Genomic DNA, 23,570 nt, shown 5'->3' on the forward strand with positions numbered 1-23,570 from the left:
ACTTACAATTCTTCTACGTTTCTTACCGTGAAAACGTGAACTTAGAAAAATTTCGAGGTACGAATCGTTTATAATCAACTTCGCTCGTTTACAATCGTATAATATTTGTCTCGATAACTATTACGTATCCGTCGTATAGATTTGGGCCTGTCGTTCGACGCATCGACCGTCAAAGACACCGCTCGCGAAAAGCTTGCAATGATAGGGCGGTGGCGCGATCGTCGTACATTCTTGCAAACAAGTTTTAACCGTGCTGTACCATAGTGTGTACACTCCAAATAGAAAATTCAAAATCTTCTTTTGGACTTCTCTTGTATACGAAAAGATATACGACGAAAAGAGCGCGTCATTCGAACGCGTAAAGAGAAACGATTAGATTATTTCGAAGATGGGTAATTTTGGATTGCAACAACATTACGAGACTGCCAAGAAGACGGGAGCACTGAGATTGTCTCAAAAGAAACTGGACGAATTTCCATCGAATCTACGTACATTGGCACATCTTCTACGTAATTTGGATATATCTGAGAATAAATTTACTAGATTACCCGACGAGATTGGCGAGTTTACCTTGTTGAAACAGATCAATTTGAGTCGTAACAGGCTTACGACGTTACCAGAGATTATCGGTCTTTTATTAAAATTAGAATGTTTCAATGCCAGTTCGAATTACATCGAAAGGATACCACATTCCTTTTCAAAATTATCCCATTTAAAACAAGTTAATCTTTCTGATAATCGCATTACCGAATTCCCTTTAATGTTTTGCGATTTGAAACATCTCGACATATTGGATCTGTCGAAGAATAAATTGACGATTATACCGGACGCTGCTTTCTTACTTTCAGTGACCGAATTAAATCTTAATCAAAATCAAATTTCTATTATATCGGACAGAATCGCCGAATGTTCGCGTCTGAAGACGTTACGCTTAGAAGAAAACTGTTTACAATTGAATGCCATACCAACCAGAATATTGAAAGAATCTAAGATATCAATGTTAGCGTTAACAGGGAATCTCTTCGAGATGAAACAATTCGCTGACGTTGAAGGATACGATGATTATATGGAAAGATATACAGCGGTGAAAAAAAAAATGTTTTGAACTCATCAAGATTACGAACACATCTCGTTGTCACGAATTAATAGAAACGCATACATAGTTTCTCACGTACTTTTTTTTATTCCACCTCTCTTCCCATACGCCGTCAAATTTGTCATCGTGTGTGTTCTTTAACGATTTTGTACATATATACACATACACACATATTTGTATCTATTTCATGCAAATATTATGAAAAATAAATTATATCTTATATTTATTTTTAATATGGCCTATTGTATCATTAAACTATCCTTTACATGTGAAATCTTGATAAAATATTTGTTTGAGGTTATCTACGAACATTTATGGATATTATTTTTAATACTATTTTGTTGCGATAAATGAACAGTGATTATTAAAACATTACAGATTATTTTTCGGAAGTTATGGTTAACGAAAATAATATCAAGAAAAATTCGTTGAATACGTTATGGACGTGACTGTACCTCGAATAGAGAGAACGTACTGACTAATCTATAAAACAACTATACATAAAAATTGATACGAAAATTATGTAAATTTTTATATTGAAAATTAATATAATTCCTAAATGATAATTATCATATTGATTTTGACTCGTAATCGACGACTTTTTTAATTGTTTATATTATACCTGCATCGTGATACGATTCTATACGGCGATCAATTCTGTAGTGTGAACATTTTGGGCCCTGTTCTTTATAGAAAAAAATGAGATATAAAGTATATACGTATATATATTTTATATAAATATTTGAAAGATTATTCAATCCGAACGTTTATGAAGCTTATTAGAAAAATATTTGGTTATAATTGAATACTTAGAAAATGTTTAATTAGGAATGAAGAAAAAGTCGTGATTACAAAAAAAAAAAAAAAAACAAACAAATGGTAAAAGGCAGAAATTTTAAAGGTTACGATCCTATGACGTCCATGTCAACGCCGGTAGTACATATTTGACTAACGTAGTATTTCAAGCAAGTGTTTCTTCCAAGATGGCGAACGTAGTTCGTTCGAATTTTCAAGTAACACAATGAAAAGGTATACCGAGTCTTATTCTCGGTTGTGATGTATTTCATCAAGGAAAATTCGTGTTGGTGATCCGACGTCTTCGGACATCGCGCGTTGTCGCGCGTGACTCGCGTGGAAGTGATTACGGGCCGCCTGTGCGTGCCGCTCGTGCGTGCCGCCCGTGCGTGTCTCGTCGTTCATTTGCCACGAAAGAAGATAGAAGAAAAAAGAAAGGAAGGAAAGGAAGGGAATAAATAAATAAAGAAATAAATCAACGACGGGCAAGGGTTGAGAACAACAACGAAACAACAATAAAAACAAAAAAAAAAGAAAAGATTTACATACAAAATTGCAAGAGGTAGAAGAGGGGGGGGGTAAGAAAATTAAAAAAAATATACATATAATAAAAAGAAAGAGAGAAAAAAAAGTGAGAAGGGTGGTAGAAAGGAAGGAAGGAAGGAAGTAAAAGAACCATAAAAAGAGGAAGCAAAGAAGAAATTGAAAAAAGACATAGATAGATAGATTGATGGATGGATAGATAGAGAGGGCGAGAGAGAGAGATAGAGAGAGAGAGAGAGAGAGAGAGAGAGAGAGAAAGAGAGAGAGAAACAGAAAAAATATAGGAAGAAAGAAATATAAAAAAGGAAGAAAGGGAACGAAGATAGAGAGATTGGCTTTTTTATCCGCAGCAACGCGTGAGTACGCGTCGTCGTTTTTCGACGGGGGCGGATTGACCGTCTCTGCCGTTGCTGCTTTTGCTTCTGCTCCGCCTCCTGCTACTCTTGTATCGTATCGTTCCGTCTCGTTTGGTGTTTTATCGTTAACTTCAACGAGTTTTTCTATGACCGAACACATTGGCAAATACCTGACGCAAGTTCGAAAATGAGGGAACGTTGCAAGTAATTTCTATCAGAGGAAAGCCCCGAGGTACGAAGATCTCCGTGCAGAATGGTGTGTGCAAATTCTTTTCGAGTATCCGAAATGTAGCCTAATCGTTCTTTTATCTTTCATTCTTGTGTTTTTCTTTTTTTACCATCAGGCCAACAAATCGTTTTTTCTTTTTTTTTTTATCTAACCAAATCACTCAATTTTCCGTCTTTTACATTTTCCCTCTCATTTTCTCTCTCTCATTTTTTCTCTTATTTTTTCAATCAATTCTCCTATATCTTTTCTCTTCTTTTTTCTTTTTCCTTCAAATTTTATCAGCTCCTCGTTCCATCTCTGTATCGAGGCGTTTAATTCGATAATAATGATATTGTATTTATTTATAATTCTATGAAGGTAAAGAGAGATATTTTGTAAGAATGTACTTTTTGTTTTGTAAAAGCTACTATTAATGAGATCTCGATTATTTTTGTACTTTATCCATAGATTATTGTTGTTCTAATTGTTTCTAAAAATAGTTTCTTATAACGGTTTGTTGTTTTAGAAATAGAATAGAAAATGTCAGAACTTGAGGAAAGTCTGGCAGCGCCGGATAGTACAACGAGAGAACAGCGTCTAGGTTTCTCTCATGGAGACGATGTATTACTCCAGCATAAAGATGGAAAATATTACTTGGGCACTGTCGTGGAGGTATCAATATTATTAACCTATTTGAATTTCTTTATCAGATGATTGTAACATTTTTTTGCATTATGCTTAGGTGGATTTGGCTAGAGAGAGATGTCTTGTCAAATTTATGGACAATACATCCTCTTGGTCGTCGGTCAAAGAGCTGACGAAATTAGCTATGCCAGATTCAGATGTTATGTGCGTTCTCTGTAAGAAATCCGAGCCTAAGACCGACAATGACATTGTTGTTTGTGATAAATGTGGCCGTGGCTACCATCAACTTTGTCATCAGGTGTGCATATTTTAAATTACATTCTTTGATCATCGTCTCTTTGATTATTATTTCTAATGCTATCTTACAATTTTTAGCCTCAAGTATCAAAAGAAGAAACAAGAAGCGATACGAATTGGATGTGTAAACGATGTATGGATAATCAGACGAGAAATCGTGAATCTGGAGAAATTAAGAAATGTATGGTTAAAGTAAATATTAGGAAAGTTTGTAGTGGTAGAGATCAACCTCAACCACCTCCGGATGATATGACAAAATTACCATATGACGTTAGTATATTGCAGGCAATAAAATTTTATTTACGGATAGGTTTCTCATATTGATTGCTATTAACTGGTAATATATTATAGCCTGATATGTTGAGTTGGGACGTACATCATCGAGTGAATGCAGAACAAATTTATTGTTATTGTGGTCTAAATGGAGAATGGTATACCCAAATGTTACAGTGTGCTCGTTGTAAACAATGGTTCCATGAAAAGTGTGTTAGTTGCTTAAGGTACCCTCTTTACAGCGGAGATAGGTAAGATATTTGGATGAAATTAAAAGTGACCTTCTACTTTCTGACATTGTTATTCTGACATTGTTTTTTGTTATTCACATTTCAGATTCTATGTTTTTGTTTGTTCGATGTGCAATTATGGAAAAGAATTCGTACGACGTTTGGAATTGAAATGGGTCGATTTAGTGCACCTGATGTTGTACAATCTGACTGTCTACAATGCAAAAAAGTATTATGATTTAGATACGGTTATTATACCTTATGCCAATGACAATTGGAATTCTTTGCAACTTCCACCACGTGTAAGAAACTTTTTCTTATATTTCATTTCTATATTTTTAGTAATTGTTAATAAACGAAGTTTAGTCTAATTTAACATTATTTTCTAGATTCGAGATGTTAGTGTTCAAGTACGCAGAGAATCAATACTAGCTATATTAACCAATAATAGGAATAGATTCAAGTGTGGAAGAGAAATTAAAAAACGTACCACAATATGGGGTCTTAGAGTTAGATTACCACCTCCATGTCCTATCGTTAATCTTCCAGCGTCTGGAATAATAGATGATTCTGTGTTACGTAGATGCTGGGGTGCTAATAAAAGACTACAATATTTATCTCCATCAGCAGGGTTAATATAATTTTTAATCTCTTCTAATATTTATAACACTACTGAATATCTAAATGAAACAATCATATATTTATAGATGTATGCCAGAAAGTACAAAACAGTTAAACGCACTAAAGGAAAGTTCACCAGAAAATTTGGAAATACCTGTTAATCCGTCAGATGTGGTCATGAGAGGAACAATTTATCAAAATTCTGAAGCAGAACAGAGTTCATGTCCAAGTCCAAGTCCTCCTTCTCAATCCACGCAATCTTTGAGAGAACGGTATTTTGTAGAATTCATATATTATTAATATATAAAAGTATCTAAGAGTATAAAAAAGAAGAAGTTGAATATATATTTAACTTTTTACAGATATAGTGGAGGTGGTTTTGTAAAAAAAACTTTCCCATTTCCAAAGTTAAGTTTACAAAGAAGAAGAAGATTAATGGTATTGGGTAGTTCTCGAGAAAGGATGTTACGTAAACATAAAAAAAGGGAGAAAGGTTGTGGAGATGGTTCATTAGGAAAATCGCAAGGTGTTAGGGAGGCCAGATATAGGAAAGCTAGGAAGCTATTAAAAAATGCCATTGCCAAGGTATCACATGATTATACTGTTAACAATGAATTGTGTAAATTATCTTATAATATTCATAGTTATTACAGTCTTGTTTTATTTTTGTTTTCTTTTTTCCTTCTCTCTCTCTCTCTCTCTCTCCCCCTCTCCCACTTTCTCTCTCTCCCCCCCTCTTTCTCTCTCTCTCTCTCTCTCTCTATCTATCTATCTATCTATCTATCTATCTATCTATCTCTATCTCTATTTAGAGCAAATCTAGAAATTCGGAACAATCGGATTTACCACCGACACCTCCAACCTCTGTATCTGGTCCGCCAACACCACCGGCTACCACTTCGGGTATGTCCGAATTATCTGTGCCCAGTTCAATGGAATTAATGCACCCTCTGCCACCATCGACACCAGCAGATACAAGTGGCGACGAAACAAGCTCAAGGGGAACATTAGATTCCTTCATTCCACCACCAAAAGATTTTGAAGGAAAAAACAATCCTTTTCGAAATCTCAGCGATTTGTTGGGTACACCTTGCAGTCTTAATCAGGCAAGCTCCAGTACACCTTTACCTTATAATCAATGTCCCATTACATTGCCTCTTCCATTGACACCCGTGATAGCACAACCACCAGTAGTACGTCCAACTAAACGTCAATTATCAGAAAAAGACATTATCATAGACAGAAATGGACAAGTGAAACGAAAAAGACAACATCGACGTGGTAGACCATCTCAACAGCAACAACAGCTTCAACAACAATTTCAACATACAGCTAGTAAAACCGCTACGATTTTGCCAGCACGATATAACGAAGTTAAAAATGAATTTGTGAGAAATTTAAGGAGTTCGTTCAATGGTGGTGGTGCTTCAAGCAGTGCCAGTAGTCAAATTGGAAATTGTGTAGATTATGCCTTAAATGGAAGAAGATTACGACAACGACAAAGCAGTGAAAAATTACCACCACCGGACCCACAACCACAGAAGAAATGCAATGCATCTTCCTCTCCTAAATGTTCGCCTATGAAACAAAGTACTCCTGACATATCTTTGGATGATCTTAAGTCATCGGTGAATATTTACTTCGGAGCTGCCAACAGGATAGCAGCAGGTGAGAAGTTTGTGATCAAGGCAAAAAGGGTAGGACCTAATGGTCAAACACAGTATCTCATCGAATGGGAAAGTCTTACCACTTAACGGTGAAAATGTCATTTACATCATGGTCAGGTAATAATGCTCGACCAAATAATATTGAGTAGAGAACAACTGTTATCTGACAATCTGGATACTTAGGATGGGAATATCGTAACGAATCGATTTGTGTTACTCACTGCCATTCGTTAAATACATTTATCTATAATGAGTATGTGTATTAATTGGTTCATGATGTTTGATTGTTCTTATAAGTATATATTATTAGAGTTTAGATTTTTTAAGCATACAGTATAGATTAATAAAATTTATCATTCAGAAATTTTACAACTATTGCATCAAAAAGAAACAAAAAAAAAAAAAAACCATCATTGCTGGTCAATGAATTAAAGTTTTCTAGAAATTTAAAAGTTGGGCTTACTTCTCTTGATTTTCTTTTGTGCACCACTGAAATAATAGTATTTGATTCCGTACTAAAATTATACCGTCCAAATTTATTATCCAAGCAAATGTTAGGTTATTAAAGTTGAATAAATACTCTAAAAGAGTATCACGTAAAATAAATTTGAAAATGTACCAAGAACTTATAAGAAGAATCAAATATGCATATACCAGTTATATCTTGTAAATAATGTAGTATAGTAGTTTAACATTAAAAAATCAATAAACGTGGGTCATGTGAAAAGCAAATGAAGTCACGTAGACTCTGTCTTTGTTAGAGAACAAATTGATTGTCTCTCTTTAGAATTATAGGGCAAAAACCATAGTTATGATAAAGGTAATCGTGAATCGATGCAGATGGTTGTTCCTGTCATTTGAGCTACCGTAATAGTACATGTTAGTAGTGTGTAGTACAGAGTAAGATGAAGCAGACATACTGCGAAAGATTATTTTTTAATACAATCATAAGACATACGATCTTCAATTTCTGCAACTTTACCATCTTTTAAGTCATTGCTTCATACAAAATACATGAACACAAAAAGTTTAACAAATTATATTGATATTTTACAATAGACAATTATGGTAAAATGAATTTATTTTTATTACACTGAACCTTCGACCGTATTCGCATAGTTTAACTACGAACATATAGATGTCCTAATGAGATAGAACTTCTAATGGCTTAAGATGCTGAAGATGCAGAATAAATTATTGCTCCCTATTACGCAAGACTAAAAAAAGAAAGCACATGCTTGTTTCATACCACGTGTAAGTAAAAGAACAATTACAATTAATCTCCTAGATGTTTGAACAACCTACTCTGTGGAAGTATAATAGATAATTGACTAATTTATCTTCGTTGACTTTTCACACGATATAAAAAATCATATATAAGATTCTTTACGGTGCCGGATGTTTCATAATTTGATATGTTTTAGAATCCGTATTGCACGGTGTCTGTGATCTGAGCATACTAATCGGAAAAAGTATCCGATGAAAGCCAATCATAAATATTGGTAATGACTTAATTATTATGAGATTATATTCTAATTTAAAGAAAAAGGGTCACATATTTAATGTACAATTTTACAAAACATTAATCGCTCATAAAAATTTTATGTAAGAAAATTTTCTGAAATTTGGATTGTATTTATCTAATCGCAGATCTTTGTTTTTTAATTTAATTTAATTTTTATTATAAATATGATACTTCTTGCATACAAGCATTCCTATTTTATAATGGTACGTAATGTGGTAAATAATCTACATAAAAATATTTAAACAAGTTGCAGTAGGGATTTATACTGTGATCGAATATATAATTAAAACAGCCGAAATGAAAACAAAACAAAAAAAAAAAAAGAAACAAACAAACGAACCATTCATTAACAATAGTATCAGATTCTACAGATACCATCTTCGTCGTTATCTTAAAAGCGATTAACTTTAGACTGGTTTTACAATTACATATTAGATATTGAGAGAATCTTCATACGCGGATGTTCGCGAACGATTTATTATCTCAATCGCTTATATCTAAAGAGAATAGGTTTTCTTAATGCGATTGTGAATTTATTGTATAGCATTGGGATTGCAATTTCTTTGCACTTTGGCCTACATAGAGAGGCTCATAACTGTATTAACAAAATGATATTGTTTATTTCAATATGTCAGTGGTATATTTTTGGTCTAATTTGACTTATTGGTTTTTCCAAATCATACTTTTTTTTCTACAAATCCTGTTATCGATTTATTATATGAATCAATGAATAATTTCAATTAAAATTATCACTGACGTACCGAAATCTACGAATATTTTCTTTTTTTCTTTCTTTTTTTTTTTTCTTTTTTTATTAGGAAATGATTTAAGTCACACATATATTATGTTTATCACTTTAATATATGTAATCATATTGATTTGTTGCTGTTCTATTATCATCGTGTCGCATTCAGTTGTTATATTATCATAATATTTAGAATATCGAAATTTTGTCTAGGTTAAAAAAGGAAAAGTTAATCTCTAAACGTGATCTATGTAATATTTACATAAATTATGTTTTTCAAGTATACTTTTCTTTTAACATACGTAAAAATATGATATACAACAATATTAAATATTGTTTCTCATCCCTAGAAATATATATATATATGTGTGTGTGTGTATACCATATATATAAATAACGTTGGACGGATATAAAGAATGGACACTGCCAAACGCTAATAAGTTATTTTTCTGAATAACAATATATATAACGATATTATATATTACATATTTTATGTCGGCAAATATCAAGACAATTTCTTTTTTATTCATCTCTTTTTTATTTTATTATTTTTTTCATCCGCTTTATACATTTGCAAGCAAAATAAAAAAAAAAATAAAATATCGAATGCAATCTGAGGGAAAAAGATCAATCTTAACAAAAAAGAAAAACAAAGGAACATGCGTCACAACGAATAATTAATAAAATTAGTTATTAATTATAAATTTTTTCTTCTTTTTTTTTTTTTTTTAATTTACATATATATATGTGTGCTCACATGAGTGATTTATTAGAACGCTCTTGAATAAATTAAAGTATAAAAATAAAAGTAAAGAAAATAGATAATTAAGAGGTAAATAAGTCGAGAAAAAATGTTCATATCGATAAAGAAGAAAACTGAATTTTCAATACCGCTACTGCTGCTATCTATACGGAGGCTTAGGAATTAACAATAATTGTATATTTTAATGATCTTCATTATTTGATAAAAAAGTTAATGAATTAATTTAATGTTAGAATAAATCAATTTTGGCTTGTAATAACTTAAATAAGGAAAATTCTGATTGAACCAAGAAAAAACAAAGTTTACTGCCACTTAACGTATGTAAAATGTATTACATACTGTTGTTTGTGGGTACGCGCGCGCGTGTTGCATGTGTATGTGTATGATGACATCCCTTTGTTTCAATTTTCCTCTATACATGATCCTTTTTAAAATAACCTTTACTTGTGGGATACTTTTTACATATACATATGTGCATATAGTTGAGAAATTTTATAAACAAAATCTTTCTTAATCTTTCAATTCATTCCACGTGTTAATTCCATTCATTGTAAAATCGAATAATTTTGTGAAGTTCGATTGAAAATCACATGAAAATATTTGTAATCCTAACCTCAAAGTTTTATAAAATGGTATAAGAAATTTCAGAAGCGTTATGCCATATGCAAAAAAGTATGTTTCATAAACAGATTTAATATTTCCGTATCGCTTTTGCATATGTAACATTATATTAATCTCTTAACGTCGATCTCATTGATAAATAGTATAATATATTTATAATTGTTAAATTACTAACTACATACTATAAATATTCACTATAAAAGACCAAAAACATGCCAAATATTCGCCTACATGTATAAGCATGACGCTTCTGTGTCGATATATTACCGACATTAATTAATTTTTCTTTTATTTTCTTTTTAATTTCTTCTTTGTTTAAATATTTCGTTAAAAATTTAATTAAATAACGACAAATTGTGATCAAATATCTTCTTTAGATAATGTAGAAAGATATAGTATGTGAATTATATACTGAGAATTTCAAAGTCTGTTCTATATCAAACATGTTCGGTAGAGAGAAATAATTTCTGAAAAAAATTTAAAAAAAATCATGCTGATTAACTATGAATAGACAGACAAATAGAGAGAGAGAGAGAGAGAGAGAGAGAGAGAGAGAGAGATTAGAAATAAAAAAAAGTACGAATGACTGTTTGTTAATTAGTATGTTGTGTGCATGGTAATGTGAAAAAATGCCAAGAAAAAAAAAATAATAATAATATTACGTTTGTTCGAAGATTCGAATTAAGTACGAGCTTGTGTGAATAAAAAAAGGAAACAAAAAAGACAAAATAATTAGCAAACAAACAAAATCAAATCAATGATAAGATTATTCTTCTCATAGATCTTTTCAATTATTAAACGTTCCGTTTTTAGGTTACGCCATGAAAGATATTCGTTTATATTTCATTTTTTGTTGTTTTTCGTTTCGTATATGCATATTTTTCTCTTTTTTAGTGTATAAAAAGAATTATTAATTAAGACAAATCATGTATATACACCTACTGTACTATTATAAGAGTATTATTCAGCACGCTCTAAGGATCCTGTTTTTTTTTATATTTTTTTTTGTGATCTTTAAATCATCGATCAAAACATTTTTATAATGAAGTTTTTATTATTATTATTATTATTATTATTATTACTATTACTATTACTATTACTATTACTATTACTATTACTATTACTATTACTGTTACTATTATTATTATTATTATTATTATTATTATTATTATTATTATTATTATTATTATTATATATTTTACAATATATATATATATATATAAAATAATACAGGAAAGATTAGAATTTGATTTTCTTCTATTTCATGTGTGTGTGTGTGTGTGTGTGTGTGTGTGTGTGTGTGTGTGTGTGTGTGTGTGTCACGAACACAGATATATGTATGATATGATGCGTGTTAATAGAAATAGAGAGAGGGCTCTGTTCACATATATACACACGTATGTATATGTATATACAATTTGAATTTAAGGTTAACTGTATGAAATGAAGCTTTTTCAATACCTCTTTTATAATTTTTTCGAGAATTTAATTGAGCAATTCACAAATCGATTGATCAATCATAATCATGATTATTATTTTTTATTTAACACACATCCAGAATTGCTCCTTAAAAAAACTCGTCCGTGTTCATTGTTATATTAATTATTATTATTAGCGTTTTTAACTCAGCTTGTGTATAAGAGACTGATACATAAATTTCCTTACTCATCCACATATATATATATATATATGTATGTATGCATACACGCATACACGTATGTATATATGTATGTTTTCATTCGGTTTTCATCATTTTCATTGATATAACTCGATTCACGTACAAAGTGATTGAAGGAGTAATAGAGATCATCGATCGAGGACCAACGATCGTAGAATCATTGATGTGTAAAGAAAGAATAATAAATGATATGTGTAGACTAATTGATATTCTTATTTTATTTTCGTAAATATTGAAAATCTATGTAATATAATTTAAAAAACGTAATTAATTCAAATTTAATTAGATTATCTACTTGTTTTTTATCTTATTTATGAATAATTATTCCTTTTTAATAGAAAATTTTATTGTATAATCCTTTTTAAAAGAAGAATTGGAAATTATGAATTCAATTAATAAAAGTCGACTAAAATACAAAATTCAACGAAACTCCGAAGCCCATTTAACGAATCGAATCGTGAAGGTTTCCATAACAACGAATGTTTCCCCTTTTAGTAACTGTTATGGCGGACAGTGAGGGTAAGTTTCCATACGTCACGTTGCTTACAAGCATAATCGAAGTTTGGAATAGTGTTTTGATGTGTGTCTAGTGATACAAGGTTCGTTCCTTTTGTTTTTACGTCAAAATCATCACCATTTTTCTTTTCTAATTTCCAAATAAAATCATGTGCATTAGATAAACGGTAAATTTTATGAGAATAGATGATCGTCTTTATTTTTTAATTTTTTTTTCTTTTTTTTTTTTTTTTGAGGAAAAGTTTTAACTTATCGTAAAAGCTATACAATGCTTTAGCGTTATTAAAATGTCATAACACTATAAAAGGAAACTTGTAAGATCACGTAGGCGAAACTAATATTGCGGGGGCGACATGACGTCTTGTTTTCATCGTTATCGTTTCTTCCCCAGAAGAATTAAGTTAGTCGCAGGTAATCTAGCTTCTCCTATTTATTATATTTTCTCATAGTCTGAAAGAACAATTCGAGTATTTTTCGTGTGACCTTGAGAAGAGCCATAAATCCAAGAAGAGAACAGAATAGTTCGAAGGAATATACCAAGAAGTGTATTATTTTTAAATTATTTTTCATATGTGAATAATAAATCAATGAAATGGCGATGACTATAAGAAAAATGTCTGGAAAATCCTGGTATGTATTGCATATACGATCAATTTTTATATAATATATATAAAACTTAACAAATATTTTATTATTATTTTATTATTTCTTCGTTGTGTGTGTGTATTTAATAAAGTCTATTAATTGAAACAATTATCGATTATAATTGAAAATAATTTCTAATCGATAATTTACCAACAGATTATAATTTGTTTATATTATAATCGATAACTTACCGATAGATCTTCATTATAAATTACGTTAATAATGTAGAAACATAAAGATTAGATTAGAAAATATCTTTTCAATTATATTTTATTATATATTATAATATAATATAAACATTATAAATTTAATACGAGATAAAAAATATTAATCATATTTATCGATAATTTATCAACAGATCTTATCGCTTTGAAGAAAGATATTTGAATAAATGGAGGGAGATACACCTGAAGTATTATTGCCCTGTGCAATTTGTACACGGACATTTATGCCACGATCTTTAGAAAAACATGCAAAGATATGTGAACGAGCTGCTGCAAAAAAACGAAAGCCATTCGATTCGGCTAAACAGAGAATTCAGGGTACCGATCTCGCGGAATTTCTTCCTCAACAGGAAAAGAAAAGATATTCAAATGACGAGAAACGTAAATCTTCTTGGAAAGAGACGCATGATGATTTTTTACGAACGATCAGGGCAGCTCGAAGTGAAACGGTAAACCTTTGAATATAATAAATAATCTTTACATTATTGATCATTTCGAGTAGAGTTTTTATATAAAGATTACAAGGTGCATTCGTGTAACACTTTGAAATGATTAGATTAGATAAATATTATATAATAGCATTAAACGAATAAATTGATTTAGAAAAATTTAGTTGAGGATCGAATAATAAGTGATCATTTAAGACAGAGACATGAATTATGAATGAACCCAGATCCATAATAATTTCAGGCAAGTATAATAATAAATCAAAGGCAATCGAGTTCCCACGCGTCTTCAGGTGCGCCAATGAGAGCAAATGAAAAGGGTACGTGTCCAACGTGTAATCGTCAATTTGGGGTAAAGGCATACGATCGACACGTAGCCTGGTGCAAGGAAAGATCAACGAGATTACCGATAAGTCCAGCTACGAAGAACATTGCTAAGGAACGTTTGGAAGCCCGTATGAAGTATCGTGCACCGACTTTAAAAAATCGTCGAAAGAGTAATCGTGATAAATATTCTCAGAGTTGTACAGCTATTAAAACACCTAACAGAGTAAGAGAGACTGCTTCTGTACCTGATAATACTCGTGAGAAGATCAAGGAGAATATTACTGATTCGCAAAAACCAATCATAATGTGAGTATTATATAGCAACGCTAAAAATAACTGTTGTTTATGCCGAAATGTTATTACGTTGTAATTCAGTATATGAATGTAGATAATGACGTTGTAATTTCATCTATTCATTCACATTAACGTTATAATATATATTATTACATTATATTACATCGTTACAGTGGCCGAGGAGATCAATCAAATAATAAAGAAACTTATAATTTAGGAGAATCTAGAGAAGCAACAAAACGTTCTATAGCTAGGTAAGCTTTTGTTTTTTAATTCTTCTAATAGAATTAGAGTAGAGTAAACGTGATGTGTGGTATGCACGAGGAGAAGGGAAAGGGCAAAGGTCGTTTCAAAAAAGGTCCTCCTTCTTTCTCCTCCTCTTTTCTTTTTACTTCTGATCGATTTTTCCTTTTTCTCGGGTATCATCCTTGACCCTTTTTCCTTCTCCTCAGGCCAACGTCCTCTTTGCGTTCGATCATCCCTGAACTGAGAACTATGAACCCTTCCCTTGAAATCTCCTTAAAACACAAGACGGAAGCAGAGGCTAAGACACTTCAAACTGATCCCGTCCAATATACCACGAAATCTGAAAGGATTCAACGGGCTAAGATACAAATAAGAAGATTGGATAGTAAAATGATCGACGATTATTACGACGGATCATCCAATACCTCTCTCATAGATCATACTGAGAAAAAAAGTCGCACACTAACTTTATCCGGCAGATCGGTAAAAACCGATCGTATGATCACTGCTAGAAATCAAGGCAATTCGAAAGTAAATGACATCACCGTTAACGAGAATATTATCGAGATGATCGTACAACCTTGTAATATATACAATGACGACAATGGTGCATTAATCACGTGGGAAGGAATGAAAATTGATCGAGAGTGTAATCGGTCTAACTCAAAGGACAATGTTGTTAGAGGAATATCGTCGGAACCATGTCGTCAACTTACTCGTTCTTATTTTCAATCGAATAATAAATCTTCCGATGATGATAAGAGAGATCGAGAGATATCTCACGTGGAAGATTTATTAATACCAAAGGATAATATTGATAGCTTTGAAAATGATCAAGCGAAAAATATAACTTGGACGAATAGTATACAAAGATTAAATCAAACTTACTTGATCAAAGATTCCGACGATCATGAAATCGTTAATAAAGATATTTTTCATGATTCCAATCGATCTAACGATTCTATCGACATTAATGATAATCAAATTGTTAGATCGAACTCGACTCGAGAAGATCGTTATGAAAATGATCCTGGAAAGATTGAAATTAATTATGAGATACAATTAGATCATGATTCAACATCTAATTATAGCTTACCAGAAGCTAAATCGGAGATTTATGTGATAGAAAAATATGATAAAATTGAAGAAAATTCCAATAATGATAATAATAATAAATCTGAAGAAATACGTTATATAGATTCAATCATCGAAAATAAAATGATAGATAATATCGTTTCTTTATCGTCTTCTTTGGATATTGAAACGGCCATCAACGAGACGAATGATTCACCAGAAAATGTAACAATTAATAGAAACGTTGTTACATTAGTTCAAGAAAAAGAAGAAGAAGAAGATAATTTAAACTTTGTTGACTCTGTAGATAAGAATGTTTCATTTTACTCGCGTGGATCTATCGTTCGAACTGATACGAAGTCCAAAGAACTGCATAATGTATACAAAATGTCTACAAACAAGGAACTTGATTATGCCACTGAACAAGAAAAAAAAGAAGAAGAAGAAGAAATAGAAATAGAAGAAGAAGAAGAAGAAGATGATGATGATGATGAAGAAATAGAAGAGGAAGAGGAAGAGGAAGAAGAAGAAGAGGAAGAGGAAGAAGATATGGGAAAAGATATAGATGATAAAAAGTTAAAGATAATTGATTATAAAGACTGCGAGAATGATCACAGAAGATTTTCATCCATTAATTCGAAAACGCATAGAATTCGATCCATTAAAATTAATAGTAAAATTCAAGAAAATTTGAATTTACTTCGTGGTAGTACCGATACATTGATATCATCCGTCGAAGCGGTCGATTGTGTTAATAACAAAAGATCCAATCACGTGAATTCAATCTGCGAAGAGGAAAATGTCGATCAATCTTATAGAATCGAAAATCATTATGAGAAATATGAATTATTACCTAAAATTAAAAGAAATATTTCAACGGAGAAAAATTCACAAATTTTTGATCAAAATTATCATTGGAAGAAAACCTTGAAATTTTCCAACGATCGATCGATCAATGATCTAATGTCACATAATTATAGACAAAACAGGCTTCACAAAAGAAATCCAAAAATCCGTATCCTTCCACCAATCCTTATTGATTCTTCTTCTCCGAGGATTCAAAGGTGAAAATCTATAATAAAAAGAAAAATAAAAACAATAAAAAAAAAAAAAATCATTTTCAATATCAAAATCGATCATCCATCGAATTTATAGGACTTCGAATTCATCTAATCGTCCTCTATGGAGTAATTACATGCGCAGACGACCGGATTTTAATCTCGTGCTTAGGTGTAGAATGTAAGTCGGTATAGTCCGCACGTGTTAATTTCTCATTCGCATTAATCCATTCATTCAACGAACTTACAGTTTTGATGACGTTCTTTTATTTAGCATGAATTGTTTAATAGATACTAGTTGCACGTGTGTGTTAATTATGTTAGATATATCATAATGTGCAAACATTTGTGTTTGTTAAATTAAAAATGATTTTTGCTTGCACGATGTTTCATACTTTATTATCTATCTTTTGGATAGATCCTAAAGAATAGTTTGTTCATCTATAAAAAATTCATATGTGCTGGAATATTTTTATATATGTATATATATTCGAAATATATAAATATAATATATAATATATTAATATATATGTATACATATATTTGATATGTTTGTATTATTTTTATATGATTTCTTTTTTATTTGTTATATTACTTTGATTTTATAATAGAAATATTTATATGATATTATTTTCATTTTCTAATATAAACATACACACAGACACGCACACACACACACATACACGCGCGTATATACATACGTACGTACGTACGTATGTATGTATATGTAAAATATCGAATACATAGTTTAAACGTTCGAATAAAAATAATTCAATGAAAAACTAAAGAAACTAATAATTAAAAATAGTTACGAAAAAAATGAATAAATGTGTTACAGTGGTTCCTGCAAGGAATACAATCCTTTTCTAATAGCTGAACGACAAATGCAAGATTTACTATCGGATTCGAGTGATTTATCCTTAACAGAAATTCCATCATCATCATCAACGAAATCTCTCCTTCCTCTTTCACATTCTTCCGCATTCATTAAATACCCATACCAAACTAAAACGAATCATTTAGAAAAACTCATTACCAACGAATTCGACGAACTTACGTCCGATTTTTCGAGCGATTCTACAGAAACGAATTCACTATCGCGTGAAATATTTCTTAAAGATTTTCATGATTCAAAGAAAGACGATCAGGCAAAAAAAATTTCTAATAGAGAACTCGGTCGTAGAATGATCATTGACAAATCATTAGTTTTAGGTAATGAAATCAATCAAGATAAATCTAATAACATCACTAAGCAATATAAAAATGATATTTCAGGTCATATTTTTAATAAAGGAATCTCTAAATCTGTATCTAATAGGCCACAAACGATTCGTGCTTTTTCAGCACCTAAATCTATTTATCAAAGAAAAAGTAAAACTTCTAATGATAATAATAATCAAGGAGCGAAATTTGATAATAATGTGAAAAACGATTATTTAACATTTTCAAGTAGCGATCTTAGCCTGAGCTCGATCGTTTCTTCCGAGATCGATCTAAAACGTTCTAATTCTGTTTTCGATCAATTAATAACTTCTTTCGAAGATGATATCGTTGGTAATGATTCTTTTCCATCCTTGAGGTCCCTCCTAAGAAACGAATCCTTGAGAACTTCATCCAATGGTCCACCTGTTCCTGATAATAAAAGGCGATTTGACGGACATATCAGTGATGAGGAATTTTCTTCAGCGGATACCTTTAAACAACAGGAACATAAAATTAATGCCGATTCTGCATACAGCAGGTTAATCTTTTGATTTTTTAAATATTTCATAAGTTCTTGTTGTGTGTATATATTTTTAGTTTTATGTTCATTAATTATATAAATTTATATCAAAATTATTATATTAGTTTTCTCTCCAAATTAAATCTACATAAAAATTTTCTTCTTTAATTATAGACGTTTTTTTCGAAAATTAGTTAAAAATTAGATCAGCTTTTTGAAGATTTCTTTGGACGAAAGTTAGATTATTTTTTAATAATGTTTATATATAAAAAATGAACTACACGATAATATTACAACAACAATAAAAATTAAAATGTCCAATGTTTTTGTATAATATTAGTTTAAATCGCAAATATTCCAACCATGGACGCAGCAGCAACAACGATACGACAAATCGTATGGAGGATAACATATCCAGGAATAATCGTCGAGAAAGTCAGTCATCAATTTCAAAGACGAAATGTAGGATGTCAAGATTTTGTCACGAGTGTGGATCTAGATTTCCTGAGACTGCCAAGTTTTGTTGCCAATGCGGTGTCAAGAGGCTTGCACTTTGATTTCTTTTTTTATTTATTTATTTAATTTTTTTTACATTCATTGTCTATAGAGAAAAGAAGAATTTCTTTTTTTTTTCTTCTTTCCTTTTCTTAAGATCGATGATGAATCGTTATTTACGAAGATTACAAACAAATGCAATAATTAATTAAGCTTATTGTCAAAACGATACTTGTAATATACATATGTAACTTATATATTCAAGTGTCCTTTATTATTCTCTCAGGAAGTTTTGCATTTTAATTTTGAAATTTAATTCAGATCTAAATATGTTTATAGAAGATGGAGGACACGCGCGCGCGCGAGCGCACGGTGTCTTATAATTTTATTATTATAAATAAAACGAGCAATTTGTATGTCGGAGTACTATGCCAATTTCAATCTGTACGAATTATTTGTAAGTTGAAATTGTATTTTTACAAATGCAATAAAATTATGCTTCATTATTTCGTTATCTTATTATTATATTTTATTTGATTATTTAATATTTTGAGTTTGAAAATCGTATTTTTATTTATAGCACTTTTTCAATCTCATTCCTAATTGTTTATACAATTTTTCGAAAGTAACATAATAAACTATACCTTAATTTACAACGAAATCCCTTTCTCGTATTTTCTTTGTTAATATTAACAAATGAAAATAACAACATAGAATTAAGGTTATCGACTATATCAGAAAAAAGATTCTGTATTCCATGAAAATGTTAGCTCGATATCTAAGAAAATTTACATCACTTCAATCAAGGGTAATTAAAAATATATATTACATAACTTACAAAACGAAAAAAAAAATGAAAGAAAAAATTGTAATTTACGTAATATAATTATATTTAATCTTCTTTCTCACAATCAGTGGTCGAAGTCATCATGGAAAATAAATGACAAAAAATTTCATGTTAATGTCAGCCCATCTGAGAAAGCAAAATGTGGTGTCCAGTCAAATGGAAATGTAAGTGATCAGCTGATAAAGATGAGTCGATTGCGTTGATTCCATAAATAAATAATGTTATTAGTTAAGAATTGATTTATTACTCAACTCTAAACTACTGGAAAGAATGTGAAAAAAAAATTAATTAAATATGTTCTTTTATATTGACTCAACTGAATAAATTATACTGATTCTCAAAACAAATAAATAAATTAATTCACGATTTTATTAATTCACAGGATTACCCAGTAATAGATCACTGTTATGACGTGGTGATATTAGGAGCAGGTGGTGCAGGTCTAAGAGCGGCATTTGGTTTAGGAAGTAAAGGATACCGTGTCGCGGTAATAAGTAAACTCTTTCCAACGAGATCGCACACAGTAGCTGCTCAAGGTGGTTTAAATGCTGCGATAGCTAGCGAACACGAGGACAGTTGGCTTTATCATATGTACGACACTGTCAAAGGATCTGATTGGCTAGGAGATCAGGATGCTATACACTATCTTGCGAGAGAAGCACCTCGTGCAGTTTTTGAGCTAGAAAATTATGGTTTTTTCAAGAACAACTTTTTCTATTTTTTCTTTTTCATCAAACACATTGCAGACATTTCCTTCGTTATATATACTTAATATATTAAAGCATGCATACTTAATTATATTGAAGTACGTATATTTAGATTGTTTAAATAATTCATTGAAAATATCAATTATTGTTATACTAATTAAGATCGATACTTTTAGCTAATACGTAATAAAAAATCTGATAACGTCTGCAATCTGTTAAATATATTATAAATTACTATAACAAAATTATTCTCCTATGTTCCTCTAGGATGTCCATTCAGTCGTAACGACTCTGGCAAAATTTATCAACGTGCATTCGGTGGACAATCGTTAAAATTTGGAAAAGGTGGCCAAGCACGTCGAACTTGTGCCGTAGCGGATAGAACTGGACACGCCGTTCTCCATACTTTATACGGTCAAAGCCTTCGATACGACGTTCATTATTACATCGAATACTTTGCACTTGATCTTCTAATGCACGGTCGATGTTGCAAAGGAATTCTTGCTTGGGAACTGGAAACGGGAATACTTCATCGTTTTAGAGCTCATCACACGGTACTTGTTTCATTCGTTAGACTCATCTTCTTCTTTTCTTTTTTTCTTTTTTTTCTTTTTTCTTGTTTCTTCTTTTTACCAATGAATATTATTAATACGAATTTACGTTTTGCATACCTGAGGTGATAGCTTCAGGTGGTGCTGGTAGATGTTATTTATCATGCACAGGTGCACATACTTGCACTGGTGATGGTATGGCTATGATCTCTAGAGCAGGATTACCACTACAGGATATGGAATTTATACAGTTTCATCCTACAGGTAGATATTGTTACTAAAAATTATAATAATCGTCTCGAAATAAATTATACATTAAATAATGTTAATTAATTTTTTTTTTTCTTTTTTTTTTTGTATGATAGGAATGTATGGAACCGGAATATTAATAACGGAAGGTAGTAGAGGCGAAGGTGGTAAATTAGTAAACTCTCAAGGTGAATTTTTCATGGAAAAATATGCCCCAATAGCTAAGGATTTAGCATCGCGCGACGTCGTTTCTAGAGCTATTACCATAGAGATAATCGAAGGAAGGTGATTCTCATCTATTTTTACGTGGAACACAAATTTTCTTTCTTTCTTCATTTATGTTCTTCTTTTACGTAGAGGTGTAGGTCCAAAGAAAGATCATGTGTATCTTCAACTAAGTCATTTACCGATTGAAACGATACAAAGCAAGTTACCAGGTATCTCGCATTTGGCGTGGGTATTTTCTGGCGTTGACATTACGAAAGATTCCATACCGGTTATACCAACAGTCCATTACAATATGGGTGGCATACCTACGAATTGGCGAGCTCAAGTTAGAATTTATTTAAACGATTTAATGAAGTTTAGATAAAGTTCGAAACATATAAATGAAAAATATCTATGATGGACTTATTTAAAACAGGTATTAACACGCGAAAACGAAGAAGATAGTATAATAGATGGATTATGGGCAGCTGGTGAAACTGCATGTGCATCTGTTCATGGTGCCAATAGACTTGGAGCTAACAGTTTATTAGAAATCATCGTTTTTGGTAAAGCAATTGCCGATCAAATTGATTGCCTTACTCGACCTGGTGAACGGCACGATGATATTCCTGCTGTAAATTTTATATAAGATTAAGAAACCTGTCTTATTTTTTTTCTTTGCTGATTAATTTAATTACATATAACTTACATCAATTAAATCAAGGATATAGGTGAACAATCAATTTGCCGATTCGATGCAACTCGTTATGCGAAAGGTTGCATCCCTGTTGTTGAGCTTAGACAATCGATGCAACAAACTATGCATAAATATTGTTCGGTATTTAGAACCTGCGATATTTTGCAAAGAGGATGTCGAGAAATGACAAAACTCTTCACCTGCGATTTACCAGATATATGTGTGAGTTCCAATATGGCTGTCTTAATCTATAAAATATAAAATAAAGAAATGTAAAGTCGTAAAATAAGTATATTAATGTAGGTGCAAGATCAATCGATGATTTGGAATACAGAACTCGTAGAAGCATTGGAATTACAAAATATGATGCTTATTAATATGCACACCGTGTATGCGGCTGAAAATCGTAAAGAATCTAGGGGGGCTCATTCCAGAGATGATTTTAAAGTAAAATTGCATATGGCTACGTTATTTTCTCTTTAGGGGAATTATTCAAACTTTTATCAATATAAATACATTTCTGCTTCATTTCTAATGATTCAAATGTTTATCAATTATAGGAAAGAATCGATGAATATGATTATAGTAAACCTCTTGAAAATCAAAAAATACGGCCATATTCGGAACATTGGCGTAAACACACGTTATCTTGGGCCTTCAATGATGGATCGGTAAATTATTTATAATTTATATATACAATTATATATATTATAATTTTTTATATATATTTTATCTAGTAATCCTATTTTTTTAATCTCAGTATATGTATAATTATAGAGTTTGATTATTTACAGATAAGTATTTCTTATCGGCCAGTAATCGATACGACTTTAGATGAAACGGAAGCTAAGCACGTACCACCTACCATTCGAACGTATTAGATAACAACTAACAATCTTTTTATCTCATTGACTGATTTTATACTAGACGATACATATTTGATCTATTATATAAATCATTACTTATATATAAGGGACTATGATAAGAATATGCATCATTTTTTGTGCTATTCATTTATATCCTTTTAATGTCATTACTTTAAAAATGAAAAAGAAATAGATCCAAAAACAGTTGTTGGAATGTTGATTAAATGATAAAAAGTAATTTACCTTAAAACTTTGACGGTAAAATCATGAATTTTGTAACGGTCGAACAGGTTTTTTTTTTTTCAATTTATAAAAAGAACAATTGAAATTTAGCT

At 31.0% G+C, this 23,570-nt stretch overlaps 4 protein-coding genes and 1 long non-coding RNA gene across 10 annotated transcripts; 4 read left to right on the top strand and 1 right to left on the bottom strand.

Annotated features, from left to right (window-relative positions):
- Positions 1 to 376: 376 nt before the first annotated feature.
- Positions 377 to 1,329, top strand: LOC122636698 (leucine-rich repeat-containing protein 57-like). Its single transcript, XM_043828222.1, has one exon. The coding sequence runs from the start codon at positions 389 to 391 to the stop codon at positions 1,103 to 1,105; it is 717 nt and encodes a 238-aa protein (XP_043684157.1). The 5' UTR covers positions 377 to 388; the 3' UTR covers positions 1,106 to 1,329.
- Positions 1,330 to 2,650: 1,321 nt separating this feature from the next.
- On the top strand, positions 2,651 to 6,987 carry LOC122636740. Of its 2 annotated transcripts, none has more exons than XM_043828296.1 (10): positions 2,651 to 3,046; positions 3,525 to 3,670; positions 3,741 to 3,941; positions 4,019 to 4,210; positions 4,292 to 4,464; positions 4,550 to 4,745; positions 4,833 to 5,074; positions 5,151 to 5,336; positions 5,427 to 5,649; positions 5,877 to 6,987. In XM_043828296.1, exons 2-10 carry the CDS (start codon positions 3,539 to 3,541, stop codon positions 6,816 to 6,818), a joined length of 2,487 nt encoding a protein of 828 aa, XP_043684231.1. In that variant the 5' UTR covers positions 2,651 to 3,046; positions 3,525 to 3,538; the 3' UTR covers positions 6,819 to 6,987. The 2 variants fall into 2 exon arrangements, with proteins under 2 accessions (XP_043684231.1, XP_043684232.1); XM_043828297.1 differs by having other exon boundaries at positions 2,651 to 3,022.
- Positions 6,988 to 13,592: 6,605 nt separating this feature from the next.
- Positions 13,593 to 19,617, top strand: LOC122636822 (bromodomain-containing protein DDB_G0270170-like). 3 transcript variants are annotated; one of them, XM_043828435.1, is made up of 6 exons: positions 13,593 to 13,897; positions 14,139 to 14,527; positions 14,689 to 14,769; positions 16,991 to 17,074; positions 17,732 to 18,634; positions 18,957 to 19,617. In XM_043828435.1, exons 1-6 carry the CDS (start codon positions 13,616 to 13,618, stop codon positions 19,171 to 19,173), a joined length of 1,956 nt encoding a protein of 651 aa, XP_043684370.1. In that variant the 5' UTR covers positions 13,593 to 13,615; the 3' UTR covers positions 19,174 to 19,617. The 3 variants fall into 3 exon arrangements, with proteins under 3 accessions (XP_043684370.1, XP_043684371.1, XP_043684372.1); XM_043828436.1 differs by having other exon boundaries at positions 18,990 to 19,617; XM_043828437.1 differs by lacking the exon at positions 16,991 to 17,074.
- LOC122636826 lies at positions 19,594 to 22,490 on the bottom strand. 3 transcript variants are annotated; one of them, XR_006329075.1, is made up of 3 exons: positions 22,382 to 22,490; positions 20,347 to 22,304; positions 19,594 to 20,216 (listed from the first exon to the last, which is right to left on the bottom strand). It is a non-coding gene; the product is annotated as an uncharacterized LOC122636826 (long non-coding RNA). The 3 variants fall into 3 exon arrangements; XR_006329074.1 differs by having other exon boundaries at positions 19,594 to 20,219; XR_006329073.1 differs by having other exon boundaries at positions 19,594 to 19,889; positions 19,989 to 22,304.
- On the top strand, positions 20,335 to 23,395 carry LOC122636825 (succinate dehydrogenase [ubiquinone] flavoprotein subunit, mitochondrial-like). The gene is made up of 10 exons (XM_043828442.1): positions 20,335 to 20,650; positions 20,933 to 21,219; positions 21,342 to 21,480; positions 21,582 to 21,750; positions 21,823 to 22,018; positions 22,109 to 22,306; positions 22,397 to 22,591; positions 22,673 to 22,816; positions 22,930 to 23,040; positions 23,164 to 23,395. Exons 1-10 carry the CDS (start codon positions 20,548 to 20,550, stop codon positions 23,248 to 23,250), a joined length of 1,629 nt encoding a protein of 542 aa, XP_043684377.1. The 5' UTR covers positions 20,335 to 20,547; the 3' UTR covers positions 23,251 to 23,395.
- Positions 23,396 to 23,570: the final 175 nt, after the last annotated feature.

Source organism: Vespula pensylvanica, chromosome 23 (genome assembly GCF_014466175.1).
Source record: "Vespula pensylvanica isolate Volc-1 chromosome 23, ASM1446617v1, whole genome shotgun sequence".
Lineage (NCBI taxonomy): Eukaryota > Metazoa > Arthropoda > Insecta > Hymenoptera > Vespidae > Vespula > Vespula pensylvanica.

Excerpts from the sequence above, each read along its gene's own strand:
- LOC122636698 (XM_043828222.1), top strand. The coding sequence starts at position 389 with ATGGGTAATTTTGGATTGCAACAACATTACGAGACTGCCAAGAAGACG.
- LOC122636740 (XM_043828296.1), top strand. The coding sequence starts at position 3,539 with ATGTCAGAACTTGAGGAAAGTCTGGCAGCGCCGGATAGTACAACGAGA. Across the intron at positions 4,465-4,549 it reads CCTCTTTACAGCGGAGATAG|ATTCTATGTTTTTGTTTGTT; the intron begins GTAAGATATTTG and ends TTCACATTTCAG. Across the intron at positions 5,337-5,426 it reads ACGCAATCTTTGAGAGAACG|ATATAGTGGAGGTGGTTTTG; the intron begins GTATTTTGTAGA and ends AACTTTTTACAG.
- LOC122636822 (XM_043828435.1), top strand. The coding sequence starts at position 13,616 with ATGGAGGGAGATACACCTGAAGTATTATTGCCCTGTGCAATTTGTACA. Across the intron at positions 13,898-14,138 it reads GGGCAGCTCGAAGTGAAACG|GCAAGTATAATAATAAATCA; the intron begins GTAAACCTTTGA and ends TAATAATTTCAG. Across the intron at positions 14,770-16,990 it reads ACAAAACGTTCTATAGCTAG|GACTTCGAATTCATCTAATC; the intron begins GTAAGCTTTTGT and ends TCGAATTTATAG.
- LOC122636825 (XM_043828442.1), top strand. The coding sequence starts at position 20,548 with ATGTACGACACTGTCAAAGGATCTGATTGGCTAGGAGATCAGGATGCT. Across the intron at positions 22,307-22,396 it reads GGCACGATGATATTCCTGCT|GATATAGGTGAACAATCAAT; the intron begins GTAAATTTTATA and ends AATTAAATCAAG. Across the intron at positions 22,592-22,672 it reads GCGATTTACCAGATATATGT|GTGCAAGATCAATCGATGAT; the intron begins GTGAGTTCCAAT and ends ATATTAATGTAG.